At 42.3% G+C, this 23,222-nt stretch overlaps 1 protein-coding gene across 1 annotated transcript in view; it reads left to right on the forward strand.

The window, feature by feature from the left end:
* The window catches only part of KITLG (KIT ligand), a 96,872-nt gene that overhangs the window by 25,847 nt on the left and 47,803 nt on the right, over positions 1-23,222 (forward strand). Inside the window, exon 2 of the mRNA XM_080660646.1 lies at positions 13,610-13,723. Within this exon, the coding sequence (XP_080516772.1) occupies positions 13,610-13,723 (114 nt within the window). The remainder of the gene's footprint in view (positions 1-13,609; positions 13,724-23,222) is intronic.

A 23,222-nucleotide genomic window follows, 5' to 3' on the forward strand; every position in this document is an offset into this window, starting at 1 on the left:
CAGTTAGGGGCAATCAGGTCAGCAGGGGAGGGCATTTGGGGACGAAATCAGGCCAGCAGGGGAGGGCAGTTGGGGGCGAGATCAGGCTGGCAGGGGAGGGCAGTTGGGGGTCATCAGGCTGGCAGGAGAGGGCAGTTGGGAGAGAGATCAGGCTGGTGGGGGAGGGCAGTTGGGGGCGAGATCAGGCCGGCAGGGGAGGGCAATTGGGGGTGAGATCAGGCTGGCAAGGGGGAGGGCAGTTGGGGGTGAGATCAGGCCAGCAGGGGAGGGCCATTGGGGGAAAGATCAGGCCAGCAGGGGAGGGTAGTTGGGGGTGAGATCAGGCCAGCATGGGAGGGCAGTTGGGGGCAACCAGGCCAGCAGGGGAGGGCAGTTAGGGGTGAGATCAGGCCAGCAGGGGAGGGCAGTTGGGGGCAAGATCAGGCCGGCAGGGGAGGGCAGTTAGGGGTGATCAGGTAGGCAGAGGCAGTTGAGGGGTTGATCAGGTCAGCAGGGGAGAGCAGTTGTCGGGGGAGATCAGGCCAGCAGGGGAGGGCAGTTAGGGGTGATCAGGCAGGCAGGCAGAGGCAGTTAGGGGTGATCTGGCAGGCAGGCAGAGGGGTTAGGGGCAATCAGGCAGGCAGGCAGAGGCAGTTAGGGGCAATCAGGCAGGCCGGCACGTGAGCGGTTAGGAGCCAGCGGTCCCAGATTGTGAGAGGGATGTCCAATTGGAGAGGGTGCAGGCTGTGCTGAGGGAACCCCCCTCCATGCATGAATTTTGTGCACTGGGCCACTAGTATGAAATAATATCAGCAAACTGCTCATCCTATGCGTGGCCCTTAGTTGGAATCAATATATGCAAGTGATTTACACTTCAATACCATTTATTTTTAGAGTGAGTACTGACTATCATAGAGTGACTTTCCTGTAGATGGAATATCTTGAAATCCTTAAATTCTTCTTTCACATTAAAGCCACTGCCTGTCTGCCTTTTTATGTTAAGCAATTCCTTTCTAGGATGTTTTGTTCTTGTTATATATAGGGCATACACACCACATATTTTAGTGATCACCAATATTTTAAAATATTTTTATTTAACTTCCTCACAAAATGACCTACATGGAAAGAGGGTGAAGAGTATGTTCACAAGATTTCTGTGTGCCAATTTGGATTTCCAGCTGGTTTGAATTCTCACTCAGCTCTACTGTCAGCATCAGCTTTCCTGATAGCAATAACGTTTAAAAAAGAAACAAAGCTACTAAGTGTTCCTTTGCCCCTTTGGGATTACTGGACAGTCACGAGAGAATAATCTGTGTGGGATGATTAGATATTTTCTCTTAGTGTTTAATGGTAAGTTTACAAAAAAATTAAAAAAAAACCTGAAGGACAAGGTCATATGGAATTGAATGGTTATTCACTGAACAGGAATCTGTCATGGGTTTCCCTCAAGAGCATTTTTGAAGGATCTGGTTCATATGAACTCAGAAAACCTGAACTCGGGACTGATTACTCTACCTGTGTCTTGGTAACTTGCTTTCCTGGCTCTGGGTAGCCGAGCCAATTGGCTCTCCTCCAAAGCACATTTGGGCTGCAAGGCAACTGCCTGCTTCACTAGCTGGCATCTGAGATTAAAGAGAAGATGGATGTTGTTTTTGGCAGCAGCTGCTGTTTTGTTCGGGGCAGTCTTAATACCATTTTGTAAGTCTGTGCATACAGAAAACGGGCTACAGGGACTACTCACTGCCTTTTTGACTTGGATGAGTCTGTAATGTGGACGCTAGCAGTGCATATTTGAAAACCGCTTCTCACACTTATAGAAAAGTCTGGGTTTTTTCCAAGTTTAGAACATTAGAATCTTCTGGTTTCTTGAACAGCACATGTTCCCCCAATGTTCTTGGGCTACACACATGTTCATTTCTACCAGAGGAAAGAAGTCTGCAGAGTCACTTCTGTGTTCTAACACATGTTCAGATCAAGTAAATAGTTGGCTGTAGGGACACTGCAGCTCCTTTTCCTGGCAGGCTGAGTTTTACTGTAAGGAAGGCTCTTAGGTTCAGGAAGAAGCGATAATTGAGTGAATATTCCACTGGGGTCTGATGAGATTGATTCTCAACAAAAATGAGATTTAGGCAAGACCTTTGCCTTCAGGGTCTCCAGCCTCATCTTCCTGTAACTTTTCCCCAAGGCCCCTTTAAACTACCTTTCCAGTACAATCCGCCAGTGTTAAAACCTGCTCCCCCCAGAAGACCTGCTGTCTCTGTCATTCACAACTGAGTATGAATTTTAGTCACTATTGCTTCCCTTCACCAGGACTGTTTCTGTTGCAGTCCTAACAATGCATACAGATTTCTCATTAGTTTTTTTCATCATGTAAATAACTTAAAGGCAAATTTTAGCAATGAAAAGGTTATTGGAATTTTGTGTGCCATGGGGAATATATGGGAGGACACTTAACAGATGTCTCTAAATAAAAATAAAATCTAGAACTGTCGACAGTGAGATTAGTTTATTATGTCTGAGTAACGAAAGGTTATCATGAAATGAAAGGTTATCACACAATGAGCGTGACCTACAGAGAAAAGTTGTACGATGCTAAAACAAAGTAGCCAAAGAAAAATTAATGTGCAGAAGCAGAGGCTGTTACAGAAAAAAAAAAAAAAAAAACAGTGAGATGACTACGCAAACTGAAAAGATACATTTGAGAGAAGTCACAAACCCAGGGACATTTAGTTTCATCCTTCTATCTCCAAGGGTGTGTGTGTGCACACGCCCACATGTTTAGACAACCTGTATGCCTTGTTGGAGTTTCCAGAACTTAGAGAAAGAGGAAGAGAAAGAAAACAGATAATTACTTTTTCTGATATATTGGAACGCCTCACTTAATTGGGAATCGGTAGTCTGTTAACTGAAGCTACTCTACCCACAGAACCAAGAAAGAAATTGAAAAAAAAATGCATCTGAACCCAAAATGAGTGTCAAAACACCTTGCAGTAAAGGTCACACTCTTTGTTCATGGATTGACTTACCAAGTCCTTTCTCTGACAGTTTCATTCCAATGGTTTTGAAGCACTTGTTTCCCTGGTTTCCTAGCACTCCCAAACCCAGAAACCACACAACAAATAATTGCACAGCACCTGTAGTTTGAAAAGTTTTGATTTGATGCCCATCAGCACTCCATGAGGTGGGTGAGGGGAAAGTTACCCTTATTCTCACTGGAGAGACTGATAAACAGCTACTCAGAGGGATTGACTGGCTTGTTTGAGGTCCCACGATAAGGGACTCGGAGGTTTTCCTGGATACATGTTCTGTACCCTCCCATCACACCAGCGGTTTACAAAAGCCTGTGTTTTTGTGTGTTTTTTCTTCCCTTTCTTGCCCTTGGAAACCTTTGTTCAAACAAAATCTTACCCAGAAGCATGAACAAATAAAACAGAAAAAAGGCTGAGCTGCTCTGCTTGAAGCAGGGCCAGGGGGCCCGGAACACTGACACGGGCAGTTTATTTTCCTTACGAGGAACAGCTTGGACATTGGGCAACTACTCCGCTCATTCATTAATTCATTCAGAAAATAAGTTTATTGAGCTCTGACTTATTTTTCTGTTGCTGCTGTAACAAACCATTGCAAATTTAGTGACTTAAAATAACACAAATTTATTATATTAGTTTTGGAGATTCGGAAATCTGAAGTGGGGCTTACTGAGCTAAAATTGAGGTGTCGGTGGGACTGTGTTCCTTGCTGAAGGCCCTAAGGGAGACCGGTTCCTTGCCCCTTTTCAGCTTCTAGAAGCCGCTTGCATTTCTGGGCTCCTGGCCCCGCCTTTCTGCTCAGTGCCAGCAACATCAAGTCCTTATGCCACATCTTCCGGACCCTTCTCCCGTCACTGCTGCTCTCTGGCCAGAGCTGAGGAAGGTTCTGTGTCTGTAAGGACCTGGCTGATTCGATGGGGCCTAGAGAACTCGGGATAATTTCTTTATCTCAAGATCCTTGATCTAATCTCATCTGCAAAGTCCATTTTGCCATATAAGGCCATATATTCATAAAGTCCCAGAATTAGGACAGGGCCATCATTTTGCCCTTATTCCGCCTACCACAAAACACCCACCATACATGGGCCATCTTGCTGTGTTTGCCATCAAGACTCTGTCGGCTAGAAATAGGCATTGTTAACAGGTAAACTGAGAAAGAAATTGACAAAAACTAAAATAAAAATTTTAAAACAGTCACTTAAACAAGAAGTCATTTAGAGCCACTTGGAGGATAACAGGCACAGCTTTGTAACTGTGATGCTCCCCGCCCAGCTTTATGGAGGTGTGATTGACAAATACAAGTTATAGATATTTAAGGTGTACAGTATAATGTTTTAATGTATGCATACATTGTGAAATGATTACCCCAATTTAATTAGCATATCATATCCATTACCTCACAGAGCTACCGAGTACATCTGAGATCTACTCTCTTAGTGAATTTCAGCTAAACAGTAAAGTCTTATTAATTATAGTCGCCATGCTGTACATTAGTCTCCAGAACTTACTCATCTTATAACGGAAAGTTTGTATCCTTTGATCAATATTTCCCCTTTCCTCTCATCCCCTAAGCCTCTGGTAACCACTGTTCTATTCTGCTGTCTGTTACTGTGAGTTCAACTTTTTTTTTTAGGTTCTACATATAAGTGAGATCATGCGATATTTGTCTTTCTGTATCTGGCTTATTTCACTTAGCCTTCCCTTTATATGATGAACTTGACTCATCGAAGAAAAGCAGTTTAATATTTCTACCCACTGTTTAAGAAATCAGGGAAGTGTTTGTACTATATATTAGAAAGGTCTCTGTATAGAATAAGTAATACTGAAAAATTACTTTTCCATATAAAGAAGTAAGCTCTGCATTTTAGCCCTCTCCCAGGAATTCTGACAAAAGAAGTAAGTTACTATGGCTCTGCAGAGTTCTCCGTATATTTCTGCCTTCACTGCTTCTCCTTCCTAATGTTTACTTATGCCAGAGTGAGTTATTAAATTTTACAAAAGGTGAATACTCCTTATTGGTAGCAAAGTATATACAGAATTAAATTACAATTTGAGTTTATTTAATGCTTTGAAATAAAGTGCTTCAAGAAATATAGGTTTGTCTGGGATATTTGAGTGTATTAAGTTACAATGTACATTGTATACAGTGAGCTAAATCCTATCTTTACAGGTGTTTGTATATAACTGATGCAAAAAACAATACTGAAGCTGCCCTCTACTTGAGACCTAGATCTCGCCCCTTCTTGCCTTCCTAAGGACATTGCTCAACCAGTCCCCTCCTCTGACCTGCATTGCCAATTGCATCCTCCTCTGGGATCATCCCCATAGACATAGGGACATCCTGGTATTTCTTGCCAACTGTCACCCCACGTTGTTTTTGTTTGTTTGCTCTCCTTTGAAGGACACCCTTTAAAAGACCTGTCTATATTCACTGCATGTAATTACTCTCCTCTCATGTTCTCTTAAATCCACTCCAGACTGGCTTTTTCCCATAACTGCTTCAATAAAAATGTTCTTGTTAATGTCACCAATGATGTCTGTTCTGCTAAATCCAAGTGGTCAGTTCTCAGCCTTCATCTTACTTGACCTGTTGTATTTAACGAAGTTTGACAGTTTGGCTTTTGGTTCCTTATTTTTTTTCCCACTTGGCTTCCTCCTACTTTTTGGTCTCTTTGTCAGGCTCCTTTGTAAGTTCTCAGTCTTTTGCCAGAACTCTTAAGGATAGAGCACTTGGGACTCCTTTTATTTCTACTCAATCCTTGATGATCTCATCTACTCTTTTGCTTAAAATTCTATTTCTATATCAAAGGCTATCGTATTGATATATCCAGCCCAACCTTCCCTCCTCCTGATCCAGTAACATCAGTAGGATATCTCAAAGACATTTCAAATGTAGCACACCCAAAACTCAACTTCTGATCTGCCCTCCAAACCTTCTCTGTCCTCAGCCTTTTCCATATCAGCTGATGGAAACACCACCTTTTCAGTTGTTCAGGCCAGAATCATTGGAGTCATTCTTGACTCTGTCAAATCTCATTCTATCTGTCAGGAAATGCTACTGGCTCAGCCTTGATGAGACATCCAGAATCTAACCACTTCTGGTCAGCGAACGCACTGCTACAGTCCTTTCTTGCTTGGATAAGAGCAGCGATTTTAATGGTATACCTCAAGAATTTTTAAAACATGTAATACCTGACTATTTAATCAGGAGTACTGACCTCTTTTCCCTTAAATTGTCAAATAAAAAACAACCAACACAACAATAGCTGTGCGGTGTGAACAAATCAAAATTATACCTAATTTTTGTCAGATTGGCAAAAATATATAGATTTTTTTTGTGTGTTCTGCAGAATTTTAGTAATTAGTTATGTGTGCCATGAGATGAAAAGAGTTGAAAATTGCTGGATTAGAGCAATAACCCCTAACTAGTTTCTTTTTTTCTACTTTGTTAACCTAAAGGCTCTCACCACAGTAATCAAAGTAATCTTTTTTTTAAGACTTTATTTTTTTTAGAGTAGTTTTAGGTTCACAGCAAAATTGGGAGGAAGGTAGAGACATTTTCTATATGCCCCCTGTCCCCACACATGCACAGCTTCCCCTTTTATCAGTAGTCCCCACCGAGGTGATACATGTGTTAGAATTGATGAGCCTACATTGGCCCATCTTAGTCACCCAAAGTTAGTTTAGGTTAGTCTTTACTCTTGGTGTACATTCTGTGGTTTGGACAAATGTGTGAGGACATGTATCTACTGTTACAGAGCATATTTACTACCCTAAAGTTCTCTGTGTTCTGCCTATTCATCACCCCCCCCCCTCCAAACCCTGGCAACCTCTGATCTTTTTACTGTCTCCATAATTTTGCCTTTTCCATAAAGTCATTGTCGTTGGCATCACAAGTATGTGGCATATTTCACTGAGTAATATGTGTTTAAGGTTACTCCATGTCTTTCATGTCTTGATAGCTCTTTTTGTTTTATCACTGAATAATAATTCCTTGTCTGGATATACTCCACCTAAATGGTTTATTTAGCCATTCACATACTGAAGGACATCATGGTTGCTTTCAAGTTTTAGCAACTATGAATAAGCTGCTACAAAATCAGCGTGCAGGTTTTTGTGTGTACATAAGTGTTCAGCATCTTGGGGTCAATACCAAGGAATGTGATTGCTGGATCGTATGGTACAAACATGTTTAATTTCTTCAGAAACTGCCAAACAGTCTTTTTTACATATGTATATTTACATACACATACATACATATAGATACATATACATAAATATACATGTGCATGTATATATGAGAGGGTTAAGTTTTGTTTTGCACAGAGGTTTACACATGATGGGAGGGTTGGAGGTATGACAGAAGTGGACACAGTGGGGTACCAGATGCTGTATGATCTGGCCTCTCCATTCTCTCTGACAGTGTCTCCCACTGCCCCCGTTTACTGTTGCTGCTCCTTAAACACAGCAGACACCGCTAATAGACCTTGGGGCCTTCGCACCGCTTTCCTCTCTGCGGCACTCTTCCCACAGACACCCGCCTGGGTCACTGCCTCAGCTGCAGCCAAGCTGTGATAAAGCAGAGCCTTCTCGGGGAGGCACGCCAGGTATCATCCTGCTTACAATTTCAAGCCGTATCCCCACATTCTTCAGTCCTGGAAAGTAAAGGGGCCTTTTCTCTAGACTCAGGCATGCCTGGGGATTTGACCCTCTCTATCATCCTCCTTACAACAAGAACTCAAGCAACGCATAGGAGTATGGCTGTACTTGAGGAGAATCCTGCTGGCATTTCTAGGTCGCCGAACAAACACCTGTATGTGCTTTATTGTTGAGATTTACTAGTGGGAGGTAGCTGTGATGGAGAATGAATGGAAGTTCATCACATGCCCCTGATGGGGCTGCTCAACTACCAAGGTATAAGCCCCCAAAGTGGCCCTGCCCACCCGATATCATCTGTCGCTGCCACGCACGGCCCAAGTACAGTGCTACGCGGACATTAGAGACTGCCTGCGGGGTCCTGAGACTGGGCTCTGCTGGTGCCGGGCCTGCTCCTGTTGCCTGCCCTGCTTCCTTTTCAAAGCTTGGTGCTGAGGGAAGCCTCTGATGCCCGTGAGTGTGATTGTCAGCTTGAACCTAAGACTGCTGATGCCAGTAGAGCAGAGGAGGCATTTTAATCCCAATTTTCTTTACCTTGATCTAATTTTTATTTTTCCATGGCATGAAACACCTTTTAACATTCTGCATAATCTTATTCTATTTTTTGGTTTTGGTCTGCCTTCTCTCACTAGAAGATAAGCCTCACCAGGGCAGGGATTTTTGCCCCCCTTCCCCATATTTTACTATGTCCCAAGCATCTAGAATAGTGCCTGGCACCCACTAGGTGCTCAGTAAATATTTTCTGAATGAATAAGTGAACAAACAAATGTTTGTTTAGTGTTTCTTCAATGCCAGGAATAGGGCATGGTGAAGAGAAGAAACAGAGTAACAATTTTATTTCTTAGAGCCTAAAATATGAATATGATCATTAGTGAGATTGGCTATTTACAGAGACCCTTTGGGGGTTTCCCAAGTCATACCACAGATGAGAGTCATGGAGAAATATATATAATATATTAAATAATATATTATACTAGAGGCCTGGTGCATGAAAATTCATGCACTGGATGGGGGGGGGGGGGGGTCCCTCAGCCCGGCCTGCCCCCGATCACAGTCCGGGAGCCCTCTGGAGCGGGAGGTGACCCAGCGATCAGGGGAAGGCGACACCCCCATTACACCTCTGCTGCTGCCACTGCTAGCAGTGCAAGCCTTGGCTGACCCTGGTTACCTGAGCCTCAGGTGGCCCTGAGCAGCTGGGCAGCCACCATCCGAGGCTTGCCTGCACCTCGGGCCGGCCCTGGGTGGCTGGGGGATTGAGGGCAGATCCGGCTGCACCGTGCGCCTGCCACCTCCCTGGCGGGGATGAAAGGACTGGGGGACTCCAGTGGGGCTGAGGGGACTGAGCGCTACCATCTTGTGGCTATGGGTGCTGCCATCTTTGTGATGGTGTGATGGTCAATTTGCATATTCCCTCTTTATTATATAGGATATATAGTAGGGGCCCAGTGCACTAATTTGTGCACCTTGAAAGAAACTGTGGGCTGCGAGGCTGCGGTGGGCACAGGGCAGGTCTCAGCCCATTCTCCGCACGCCTGCCCAACCCCTCCCGCTGCGGCCCCTGGTCCCCTCTCTGCTGGCAGCCCCACTCCTGCTGCCACCACTGACAGCACTGGCCCTGCTCGCACCCGCTGACAGTGCGGAGCAATTGGGGCTGGCACCGTCAACTAGTGCGAGCGGCAGCTGCTGCCCCGATCGCCCCTCAGGAGCAGGGGGAGGTGGAGAAGCCCTCAGGGGCAATTGGGGCAGTAGCTGCCACTCACACCCACTGATGGTGCCAAGCGATTGGGACCTGCACCAGGCGCTGGCAGCGGGTGCAAGTGGCAGCTCTGGCACTGGCAGCAGGTGCGAGTGGGAGCATAGGCAGTGGGTGCGAGAGGTGGCTGCAAGCCCCAACCATCCCTCAGGAGCAGAGGAATGTGGAGAAGCCCTGAAGGGTGATTGGGGCCGGCAGCCACCACTCACACCCGCTATTGATGCTGTGCGCTGGCAGCGGGTGTGAGCAGTGGCTCCAGCACCGGCAGCAGGTGCGAGCACCAGGCGGGACTGCAGCACATGCAGGAGCAAAGAGTTTTCAGTAACCACCAGAGGCTCACCCTGATGAAAGCAACTAGTGCCGCACCTTGGTCTGGTGCCCCCGCTCACCTGCTCTACCATCGTGCCGTGGCTGATGGCCACCATGTTCCGCATGCACCCCCTGGTGGTCAGTGCACATCATAGCGACTGGTTGTTTGGTTGTTCCGCCGTTTGGTCTATTTACATATTAGGGTTTTATATATATAAATTATATATATTATATATAATATCCTATCTAATAAAGAGGGAATATGCTAATTGACCCTCACACCATCGCAAAGATGGTGGCACCCACAGCCAATAAGGAGGGAATATACTAATTGACTGCCCTGCCCTCAAAGATGGCGGCACCCACAGCCAATAAGGAGGGAATATGCTAATTGACTGCCCCGCCCTCAAAGATGGCGCCCACAGCCAATAAAGGGGGAATACGCTAATTGACTGCCACACCCTCAAAGATGGTGGTGCCCACAGCCACAAGGTGGCAGCGCCCAGTCCCCTCAACCCCGCCGTGCACCTGTCTCCGGAGTCCCCCAGTCAAGCCTCAGATGGTGGCTGCCCAGCTGCCCAGGGCCAGTCTGCGGCACAGGAAAGCCTTGAATGGTGGCTGTCCAGCCACCCAGGGCCGCTCGAGGCTCAGGTAACCAGGGCCGGCCAAGGCTTGCGCTGCCAGCAGTGGCAGCAGCAGAGGTATGATGGGGGCATCGCCTTCCCCTGGTTGCTGGGTCGCCTCCCACCCCTGAGGGCTCGCGGACTGTGAGAGGGGGCAGGCCAGGCTGAGGGACCCCTCTCTCCAGTGCATTAATTTTCATGCACCGGGCCTCTAGTATATTATATACTATATAATATATTATATAATATGTTATATATATTAGATATTATATAATATACTAGAGGCCCGGTGCACAAAATTTGTGCACGGGGGGCAGGGGGGTGTCCCTCAGCCCAGCCTGCACCCTCTCCAGTCTCAGACATCCCTCTCACAATCCAGGATTGCTGGCTCCCAACTGCTCGCCTGCCTGCCTTCCTGATTGCCCCTAACCGCTTCTTCCTGCCAGCCTGATCACCCCCTAACCACTCCCCTGCCAGCTTAATTGATGCCTAACTGCTCCCCTGCCAGCCTGTTTGCCCCTAACTGCCCTCCTCTGCAGGCCTGGGCCCCCCAACTGCTCTCCCCTGCAGGCCTGGGTCCCCCCCAACTGCTCTCCCTGCAGGCCCAGTCGCCCCCAACTTCCCTCCTCTGCCGGCCTGGTCACCCCTAACTGCCCTCCTCTGCAGGCTTGATTGCCCCCAACTGCCCTCCCTTGCAGGCCTGGTCCCTTCCAACTGCCCTCCCTAGCTGGCCTGATTGCCCACAACTGCCCTCCTTTGCCGGCCTGGTCCCTCCCAAATGCCCTCCCCTGCTGGCCATCTTGTGGTGGCCATCTTGTGTCCACATGGGGGCAGTCATCTTTGACCACATGAGGGCAGCCATCTTGTGTGTTGGAGTGATGGTCAATTTACATATAATTCTTTTATTAGATAGGATAGAGGCCTGGTGCATGGGTGGGGGCCAGCTGGTTTGCCCTGAAGGGTGTCCCAGATCAGGGTGGGGGTTCCCTTGGTGCTTGGGGCGGCCTGGGTGAGGAGCCTGTGGTGGTTTGCAGGCCAACCACGCCCCCCCCCCCCCCAACCCAAGTAGAGGCCCTGGTATCTGGGATTTATTTATCTTCTATAATTGAAACTTTGTAGCCTTAAGCAGAGGCCAAGGCAGGCTAGGGCTGCAGAAGCTTGGCTTCCTCCATCGCCGGGCACAACCCTAGCCTCCTGCTCTTTCCAACTCCATGGCTGCCGCCATTTCTGTTTGGATTTATGTATCTTCTATCATTGAAACTTTGTAGCCTTGAGTGGAGGCCTGGGCCGGCAAGGCCAGGCAGAAAGCTTGGCTTCCTCCATTGCCTGGGAATCCCAAGCCTCCTTCCTGCTCTCTCTGTGGCCGCAGCCATCTTTGTTGGGTTTATTTGCATACTCGCTCCTGATTGGCTTGTGGGCATGGCTTATGGGTGTAGCAGAGGTATGGTCAATTTGCATATTACTCTTTTATTAGATAGGATATATATTATATCATATGTTATATATTAGATATTATATAATATATATATATATTATATTATATATATATATATATATATATATATATATATATATATATATATATTAGAAAGATTAGGTCTTAGCAATTATAATGTAAAAGAAAGCTTGAGTTTCACCAATTATACTTACATATATGAAGGAAGACTAAGTTATTAGAAGAGATTTTATATGTTGGCATTGCCCAGTAGTAGAATCCCCCAAACAGAAATCACTTACACAACTTCCTCTTCATTTTGTTCCAAAAGGAGATGGTGCTATGAAGAGTGTGACTCCATATTGCTTTAAAATAGCCTTAAACAAAATTAAGTAGGGTTACTGCTAAAAGATCACAATAGTAAAACAATAAAAGCATTTTAATTTTGTTTATAAGCCACTAGTATTTATGTAGGTAGCATTGTAGTCTTAGAAATTTTAGTAATGATAATCATCATTTGGTCCAGTGTAATAGTATAATATCTAGTTAGCTTGCAGATGTTAATTAAAAATAATAATCTAGTTCCTTTTAACACCTGGCTAGCTACATAAAATAGGAAGGATTTCTAGCCATGTGCAGATGGGTTTCTGTGTAATTTTAAGACATCATATCTTCACATCTCCATGCCTTTACTCAGGCTGTTTATTTTTCCTGGAATTATCCTCCCTTCCTTGTCAAACTCCTCCTGGTCCTCCAGAATCCAGCCAGAGTCATATTTTCTCTCTGGCTTTTCTTGGCGCTGTCTTCCTGCACAGGTTCTCTCCTTAAAATTGATGGATTAATTGTTTCCTCTTTTGTGTTCCTAAAGCCTCTGAGTTTCAAGGGCATCTCTGTCACCTTTATTTCTCTAGTGACTGGCACAGTCCCTGTCTCAGAATACGTGTTCAATAAATAAGTATTCAGTTTAAAGCATTAGACGATTTTTACCTTGGTCACTGATTCATCCAACAAAATATGTATTAAGAATTTTTTATATGCAAGGTGCTGTGTCTTATATTGTAAAGGTACTGAAAAGAAATCAGATGGCCAATTTCTTAGAAACTTAAAATATAGTGTAATAAGGAAAAAATAAGTCATGTGTAAAAGTAACTGCAATGCATGGTTTGAAGTGTTATTTTCAAAGAGAGAGGTGTGTGGGATTGCTTCCTGCTGGGGTTCAAGAATGTCTTCTTATTGACTAGGGAAATAGTCTTCCTTATTAAATAGCTCAAAAGCTGTGATTCAAAACTATGTTTCTTTTGATGTCGCACAAATTAGGTTAAATTTTATTCTAGATCCAAAAAAATTGTCTCTCTCTCCTTCGCTTTAACTTGGAGTATTAGTGTGGACTATTTGATTAAAACACGGCTCAGGGTTATGCTGCTACTTGCCAAACAGTCCACCTTTAAAGTATAGAAAGTTTCATTTGGTGCCTTAAGGTATGAATTTAATGCATTCCCTGGTTTTTAGAGAACACCTTAAGTGATAAATCCTTTACATGTTGCTACAAGTTATTCCTAATTGCCATTAGCAATAGGCTGTAGAAAGCTTTTGACAAAAGTTAACAATAATGTCATTGAAATGAAAAATCCAAACCACATTTAACTGAGAATTTTTTAAATCTTCAGTCAGCATAGTTTGAAAGATCAGCGTTTAATTGTATTTAAGCCAATAGTATTTAAAAAATCAGCAAATTGCATTTTTCCACAGTAAGGGGTAAGATGTTAATAGTGTAAGTGGTTACAGATGTTAACTGATGGTCACCAGTAGTTTTTCTCTTTTTGTTTAGACTTGGATTATCACTTGCATTTATCTTCAACTGCTCCTCTTTAATCCTCCCGTCAGAACTACAGGGATCTGCACGAACCGTGTCACTGATGATGTGAAAGACGTTACAAAATTGGTGAGTAAAGAATGCTTTCAATAGCTATGACCCTTTTTCTTGTGCTTTTTGAAGAAGATTTCATTTTTCCTTGCTCCAAATAGGCATTTTTCTAAGACAAGGAAATCACTGAGTTATCTAAAGGGCTTATGGGGAGAGCAGGTGGGAAGACACTCAAGGTCATAGAGAATCTGTTGATAAGATGGGCCCATGGCACACTGCTGTATTGACTTTGGATTTTTGCTTCTCTTTTCATCTCATTCACCTGTGAAGTGAGGTCCCTCCCTGTGTGCTGATGTGCCAGCCCTGGCTACTTCCCCATTAGCTCTTTAGTGGGTTCCTCAGCATGTCTTATTTCCCCTCCACATGCCTTCCTACCTTTCTCTATGAAGCCTACCCAATGGAGATCTGAGATGGCCATTCTCCCCTTTCCAACAGCTGGGGGAGACCCTGTCCCATGTGGATGTGTATTTGCTCCCTCAGTGAACATACTTGGAGGAGTGGCTTGTTGCCCAGATGTTGACCAGACTCATCTCCTACATTTGTCAGTGGAACTCTTCCCTCAGCAAAAACCATTTCACACTCGTGCTGTTAGGCAATGCCAGCTTCATGCCATGCTTCTCTTAAAATGCAGACCACAGAGACAGGAGGCATAATACCACATCTGGAATGCATTTTTCCCAGCTCTGACGATCTAGGGGAGATTGTACATGCTCATTTGATTTACAGAGTGTGATTTCAGGATGAACAGCATTTGAAAGGCATTTTTGTAAATTTCTGGTTCAAAATAGTTGAGGACAGTTAGTTATTTGACTGTTGTCTAGAGAACAGAAATAATGTGAGACGAAAAAAGAAATGAGGGTTGTTGTAATATGTACAAAAGAAAGAAAAGTACATTTGTGGTAATATTTATCTTTTCTACTCTAGATATACATTTTCTTGTTTATATGATTTTGGGTTCATTAAGACAGAAGTTTAATGTTATCAGAGTTTTGCTAGCTTAGCCTCAGTGCAGAATTAACAACACACACCCACACCTACAGGCGCGCACACACACAGTGTATGAAGATAGGCTGAGCATATCCAAGACTAATATAGTATTTAAGAGGGTACAGGTTTAAAAGTATTCTTGATGCAGTACCTGAAGATGTAGTAACATGTGTTATTTGAGGGGACGGTGACCAAAGTAATGCATCATTTTCCTATGATATACCCAGCTAAGTACTGAGTATAGTGGTGGGGATAAGGGTGGAGTATTTTTATTTTTATTTTGTATTAGTAGAAGACACTTATTAAATGTTTGTTGTTGAAAGAATTAAGTTAAGGATGTGCTCCACTGAGGTGAGAATTATAGTCACCTGTGGTGCTTATTAAAGTTACAGCTGTCACGGTTCTACTGATTCGGTAGGTCTGAGGGAGGGCTCAGGGTATTTACATTTTTAGGACATTTCTGAAAGGAGGTTTACTGCTCTAGATGGTCTGTTCTGTCAAACTTTAAAGACCAAAGTGTCTTAACTTTTATTTAATCTCAGGTTTTTTATGGCTAGTTTTATCTTTGTTATATAGATTTATATGGATGTCAGATAAATATGTGTCTCCAGTATATGCTAAAGGTGGTAATTCAAGGGGCTGCTGGTAGAGCTGTGAAGCTGAGAATGAGCTAGGGCAATCTGCAGGGGTTCTGGGGAGCAAGTTTCAAATATGTGGGCAATGAATCAGAGTTGGGAGATGATGGTGTATCTGACCACAGGCCAAGCATATCCAAGATTAACGTGGTATTTAAGAAAAATTACCTGTCCGAGTTGATTTTTTTTGTTTGTTTGTTTGTGTGTGTGTGTGTGTGTGTGTGTGTGTGTGTATTAGTCCTTACCCGAGGTATTTTTTTTTATTGACTTGTAGAGGGGGTAAAAGGGAGGGAGAGAAGTGGGGAGAGAAAGAGAAACATCGATGTGAGAGACACATCCATTGGTCGCCTCCTGCATGTGCCCCAACTGAGCAGGGGATCGAACCTGTAACCCAGGTTACATGCCCTTGACAGGGAGTCGAACCCAGGACCCTTCAGTCTGGGAGGTGATGCAACCATGGCCAGGGTCATTGATATTATTTTTTGCTAAGTGTTTGAGGATACTACTAAGTGTTTAGTGACTACCACTTCCTGTGAAATGTCAAATCGGTATTTTCAAATGGCATACATTTATAATTATAAAAGTGTAATATGCTAATTAGACTGGATGACCTTTCAGACAAAGACAGGGCTGCAAGGGAAGCCCGAGTCCCGGGTGTCAGAGGGAAGTCTGTGCCAGCAGCTGGGGGAAGGAAGGCCTACTCTTGCACGAATTTTATGCGCCAGGCCTCTAGTAGGTATTGTAAGAACCTTCCAAGATATTCCAGTCTTGTCTTTAACCATTCGCTTATTTTCAGTCTGTTACCTATCTGTTGATACAATGGAAAATGGTAAGAAGCTAAAAAGAAAGAAGTGCCAGAAAAGGATAGTTATTAATATTGACATTAAAATATAATTCCTCCCCTTAAGGACAAGTGTGAAATCATTAAACTGAAAAGGGTTTTATCTCCCTTCTAGCAACTGACTCATGAAGAAATTTTTAATTTCAAGTGTTTATCTAGTGAAATTAGCAAGTTTATTTCAGATTACTGAAAAAAAATCAAGTTAATAAAAAATGGAACTCAGAAGATCACTTCTAATTGAATAAAGACCTCCATAATGCACAGCCTGTATTTCATAGAGTAGAAAACATAAAAATATAAAATAATTTCTGATATCAAAGTGGAAGATAAGCCATCTCTATGAATATATGAATGCATATCACTAACATCACAGAAACAACACACAAATGGATGCCATTTAAAAGAGTTCATGGTATAACGTGGGACCCAACCTGTGTGAATACAGGGTGTCCCAAAAAATGTATACACACACTTTAACAGCTTATAGCTCAATTTTGAAAATGAAATATATTTTGATGAACAATGCCATTATAATTATTCCACACTTTTGGGGGACACCCTATATATTGGTTAAGAGAATGGATTTTGGAATCCAGCAAACCTGAATTTTAAATACCAGTTCTTTGACCTTGGACCAATTTTGTGGGTTAGATTAAATAAGAGAATGCATATACAGTAGGTCCTTGGGTTACATCAGAGATCCATTCCTACGATGCGATGTAATGCGATTTTTGCTATAAGTCGGAACCCACCTACATAAGTACCTACGTCACTCACATGGAGCACATACACAGCAGTAATGAAGTGAAACAGTAAAAAAAATTTAAAATAAAGATAACAATTCCTGACCTTGTGATAAATAAATAATAAAAAACATAAAGCATATATGTACATACGTCAAAATGACAGAACTTTTTTTTAATATAAATAAATGGGAGATGGCCACATAACCACGAAATGATGTACATCGAGTCCAATGTAACCCAAGGACTGTCTGTATAAATCTTTACCCCAGTTATTATCCCATAACCTCTTTGTGACTCAGTTTCCTCATCAGTATAATCTATATATATAAAAGCCTAAGCGACCCTTACAACGGAACAACCAGAACTACTGGAATGACCGGTCGCTATGATGTGCACTGACCACCAGGGAACAGCATGCCAGGTGATAGTTATTTGCATAGAAGTACCAGGACTGCTTAGGTCATAATACTGATAATGTGTGTTTTTTTCATGTTTGAAAAGCTGTGTTTCCCATCCTTAAATTAAAATTCATTAATTTCACTAATTCAAACAGCAACGTGAGTGACTTGAGCTTTATGAACATAGATCATCGAAACTTCTCTCTAAAGAACAGTGGGGCTAAGCGCCTTGACCCCAGTTACCAAGGCTGCTATCACCTAGCTGTGTGACCTTGGACAAATAATCTTAATCTAGTATTCATCCACTTCAAACCTTTGCAAAATGGAACTCCAAATGACGCCTCTGTAGGCCCTATGTGAATTTCTGAGAAAAGGGTGCCTAGCGTTCATCTGCTTCCCTGGGAAGTTCCTGACCCCTCAAAAAAGATAAGAACTACTCAGTTAGATAAACTTGGAGGCCCTTTTTAGCTTTGAAGTCCTTTTAGTACATAAGGATTCTTCCTCAGGATGCATCTTTTGGAGTAATTCAGTAATGTCTTACCTAAAAGAAGCTGTATAAAATGAGAGAAATTCATTTTTCAGGCATAACCTTGTTAAGTCCTATTTGAGGGAAAGAAAGTGAGTTGATAATACATTTTTGCCCTGTGCCTCACAGTCATTTCAACTGGAATCATTCCTTTGCAGTCTCTGCCAGTTCTGTCTTACATTAGGTGGCAACTTGTACTGTGCCCACAAACCTTAAATTTCTTTGCTTGGGTCATTCTCATGTCAGAGAAGCACATGACTTATGACTTGACTGTCATTTTTTTCTCTCCAGATTTCTTCTTGGACACTTTGTTCTACCTCTACAGTCCCCAAGGTTTTCATTTGAAATCCTTCTGGCATGTTTACTCGGGATAATAGTTCATCTATTTACAGAACGTTTTGCTTTGTTTCTAAAAAATGTTGCAAGACTTGTTTTAAATGGCATACTCAGACCTACCTAAGGAAAGGGTCAAGTATCTGGGAAGAGGATGAATGGAACTTTAAAAGCTTACATCTAGAGGACAGTTAGGCTCCAGCTTTTAGTGGCTGTGTTAATGGGAGGAATCCAAATATTGAAATAGTTCAAATTAGTTTCCATCTTACTTCTTCCTACTGTTGCCTTCATTTGTGATGATGTTTTTCCTTCATCTGGGGAATTTAATTAAATGTGACTTTGCTCTTTTAAAAACCCTTTTTTATCTTTAAATATCTATTGAGTGGTTATTTGTCTTTCTCAAAATGCTTTAAGGCAGGTGGCTATCCCATCAGCATCTTGTAGAGGTGAAATTACTCTGCCTTTTCAAGGTCAGGGTACAAATCAGTAGAAAGAATTGAAACTCAGGAATTCTGGTTTTCCTGGTCTTGTGGTAGCCACTTAAAGTAGGTTACATTAATATTATATAACTCTTGGAGTTTCACATAGTGGGAAATTATAAAAATTTCTTCAGATAACAAATTTTCACACTTTGAATGTGCAGTTTCAGATAATTCTGGGTTTTATTCTTCTTCAAATACAATTTCTTTCAAATAGAATTGCCACTGCATTAAAATGGAGGATTAGAATCTCTTGAGTCTTTCCATTTCTAGGTGAATTCTAAGCTTTTCTAAGCATATGTTCTCTTTAAAAGCAGAGGTCTCACATACTGTTTGACCCTTGAAAAACAATGATTCTGTAGCTGGAGTGTTTTTAAAGTTTATTTTTATTAGTTTGCAATACTTAGCATTTTAATTTCTGTTCCTGTGGTCAGTAGAAATGTCTTTATTTAAAAATAAAGTTAGGACTTTTAGTATTCAAAGAAAGGACAGAAGTGTACTGGAAAAATATTTGTGATGGCTTGCTATATTGCCAAGCATGTCAGTATGTCAGTTTTATGATGAAGAAAACATTGTGAGTTCTTTCTTTATGGAATAAACCACTTACATGCTATGTCTCCCACTCCTTGACTTGTTAAAGCAGTAATTTTTGTCTGAGTATCCAGACACCATGCAAAGCATCTGGTATGGATTCTTTCCTTTAATTTTCACGACCCTAGGAGGTCATTTTTTTTTTTTTAGCACCAGTTTATTGGTTAGGAAGCTGAGGCCTACTGATAGTATGTCAGTTGACTATCCTCTCTTGTAAAGAGGAAGCTGAGTAGAGATTTGAACCCATCATTTCCTGTCTCTGTCTCTGGGTCAGAAGCACAAGAACCCAGTTCTTAATTTACAAGATCTTAATTTAAGATGTAAATGTCTACTGTAAGAATTATCATTGTAACCTATTGAGTTTTATTTCCTAGGTAGTAGTCACCTATTTTATGATTAGGAAGCCATCATATTGTAGAAGTGCAATTAGTACTACCTAACTGAAGTCATAAGGTGTGTCTGTGAAACAGAATTTGTTATCTCTTCTGTTTGAAAAATGACAGGGGTCACCTAACTTTTTCTGTATTCTTCACTGAGAAAATATGATCCAGAAAAGTCTCGTGAAGTTGTCATCTAACTTTTTAAATCATTAATTAAGGTATTATTAAAAAATAATCTAAATGCCTTTGAAACCTAAAGGTAATTGACCTGGTTACTTAGATTTTTTATCAATATTAATAGGAGATGACTTATAAGGAGAATTTTAAAAAGCAAAAAGCTTTCTCCTGTGTTATTTCTGAAGACTCAACAGCCAACATTACTTTAAGCTGTTGTACATGAGTGAACTATGACATTTAATTACAAGAGTACAATTTGCTTTTTTTCCCTCTATAGCAGTGATTTGGATCTGACAAGACTCTGAAAATTGTGGACCCTTCCCCATAAAAGGGCCACATCTGCACCACATTTTATGTACAATGTCAAAGGGGTCAGGAGCTACTACTACTGCATTTTCATTCTTACCTAGAACTTGGGAGAAACAACTGAGATAAATAAGTGTCTTGATAAGGATGTCTAAGCAAACACTGAGTTAGGGACATTTGGGGACCTCAGTGACATTTGAAGATCCAAAGGTTTTCAGATCCATGACATACAAAGGGAGTTAAATATTCTGAGTTGAATATTTCTACTGAGTCCAGATACCTGCAGGGCATGGTATGCAGCCAGTGTCTATCTGGCTTGCAATGATTTTTTTTTTTGGCTCAGTATCCAGCAGTTTTGCATGCTGTTCCCTTATACTCCACCCTCCCCCAGTGTCATTGAGTATGATCAATTCTTAACACATTTCAAAAAAGATAATAAATGAGCCCACATAGTAAAGCCAGCCCATTATCAAGTGACTTGCTTTTGCAGTTTTATGCATTTTATAGTCTGGTATAGTATTGACATCTTTGGATACCAAACTACAAAGTTCATTGGTATAATCTGGCCTTTGGTAAAATTTTCCATCAATTAGGCTCGACTTTATTTAATTTTGCCCTGAGCTTATTTTACTACAATATATTTATTTTCAAAATCTGTAGCCTTGGTTACTTATCCACTTAACCTACCAACAGGATACTTCCCTGGAGTCTAAACCACATTTCTGCTTTTTCAGCTCCCAGTCTCTATATAAATATTGAACACATGCTCAGCACTTGCCCAGTGGTCTTCTAAACTGTTTCCCATCTCTGTTCTCTCCTTGCTCCAATCCATCCTTCCAGACTGATCTTCCTAAGTTTACTGTCCTGTTCCCTCTTAAACATTCAGTGCAATACTCCTGTATATATGAGAGTTAAATCAGACTGATTTTTAGTAATTATCTAGTTCACCCTCTTCATTTTACAGAGGAGAAGTAGAAGTTCCCCAGAGAGGAAGTGATGTCCCTCAGGCAGAAGTGACTTGCTGTGGGCTCTGGTGGCAGACCTGGTCCCACTGAAACTTCACGGCCTCCCATTGGGCCTCCTTAGCCCAACACTCAGGGGCTCTTCTAAGGTGGCTTTCCGGTGTATTTCCTGCCCTCTCATCTGCAGAAGCCTGATTTTTCTGTCTCTGGTCTCCCAAAGACACTACGTGCTTTCCCATCGCTTTGTCTTTGCCTGTGACCCTTCCTCTGTCAAGTCTAATGCCCCCATTCCCTTGTGATGTACTTATTCATATGCCATGCTGGAGCACTAAGTATTTAAAATGTGGTCTTTAATTCTAAATTAGTCTTTATAAATGCACTAGTAAGATTCTATTATGATTTCCATTTTACACAGGTGGAAATTAAAACTAAAGTAGATTACTTGCTGAAGAATTAGCATGTGTCCCCAACAAACTAACTGCTTCAAGGGAACATCTTCCAGTTCCAGGCCATAGTCTCCCTCTGCTCAGAGAAGCTGAATTTATCACAGGGTTCTCTGTGCTTTCTGAATGCTGTTCAACATACCTTAATGCTTAGAAAGTAATATAATAATTCATGAACTGACCATAAAAATCTACAACTTGCCTTCCTAAATTCTCTTCCAAATGTAATTGGAAAGGAATCGGTGCACACCAAGAAAGTCATGAAGGGGAGAGAGAACTGTGCTGAGAGCAGCACACAGAGCCAGGATTTGCATCCCGTCCCCACCAGGAACTCCTGGAGCCTGTGGCCTCCAGGTGCCACTTAACCTCCCTGAGCCTCCAGGCCTTCATCCGTAAACTAGGTTTGATGATACACACCTCATGGGGCTGTGGTAGAGACCGTGTATAAAAACTTTTTATTAATTGTATAGCATTTTTCAAAAGTATCATTACTTTTAAGCCCCATCAGAAATTAAATATTGAATCAGTTTAACAGAGAATTTTCTTTATTATTATTCATCCTTCAAGAGGTAAGGTATGGAGATTTTAGTGTGTTGGCCAGATAACTTTTTATGAGGTTTCTTTGACTTTTTAAAACAATTTTAATAGATAAATTACTAATAAAATGGAATTGGCCAGCATATCCCTTCCATTTTCTCTGAATGTTAGGTGTGTATACTCAGATCCTGAGTTTCTGAATACTGACTTGACCAGTTCTATATTTTTGGTTATGTAAGTTATATATAAAAGAAGGGCCAGATTGTCAAGTAACTTGTGTTCAGAGCAGCTTGCTATGTCTCTCCATCTGGAATGGCTTTAATGTACATGGTTGGTTCATAATGAAAAAAATGTTGCTGCTCAGTCTGATTCTAGCTTTTATACCCGCAAAGGCGTCAGCTGTGTCAGGGCTGACAGAACACGACTAAGTCACTTTGCTTTCCAAAGATGGGGATGAAGATCCTAAAGACCAAAGAAGTTACAGAAGCATGGTGGGAGAGGAAGAAAATTAAGTGTAAAAGGCAAGAGTGTAACTCCTAAATTAACAATTAAAAATACTGCCTCTGTGGCAGCCCAGACACGTTTTCAACAAGCAGCAGGGTGTCCATTATTTTATTAATTTGGTGGGGATGGCATGAGGAGAGATGATGGTGGTCTCATCAGTGGAAAATGCCCAGGACAAATGGGCAGAAAGGAGATGAAAACATGCAGTGGAGCCAAGAGCCAAGGGAGGCTTTGCTGTCAGAGAGCTGAATTCCAGTGCAGACTTAACACTGAATAGTGTGACCTTAGTCAGGTTCCTTCACCTCTCTGAGCCTCAAGTTGTTCATTTGTGAAATACAGATAATATGTCACAGGGATCTGGGGATTGGATACAATCATGCAGCGTAAATCCTTAGTGAGCACAGTGCCTGACACACAGTAAATATGTGGCAAATGTTAAGCTGGAGGCTGAGGTGGGAGTGTGAGGAGGTACCACTGGAGGTAGAATTGTAGTGAGCGCAGTGGCTCCCCCTCGACTACGTATTTTCTATCTGCGGTTGGGAATCTATGTATTTGGAAGGCTGACCAGTAGTTAAACATGGATCTTCAGCTTCATGGGGGTCGATGCCCCTAACCCTTGCACTGTTCCAGGGTCACCTGTACTTACTAGTATGCCTTTGCCTGGATTATTTT

The sequence above is a fragment of the Plecotus auritus genome (assembly GCF_963455305.1).
Source record: "Plecotus auritus genome assembly, chromosome: 3".
NCBI classification, from domain to species: Eukaryota; Metazoa; Chordata; class Mammalia; order Chiroptera; family Vespertilionidae; genus Plecotus; species Plecotus auritus.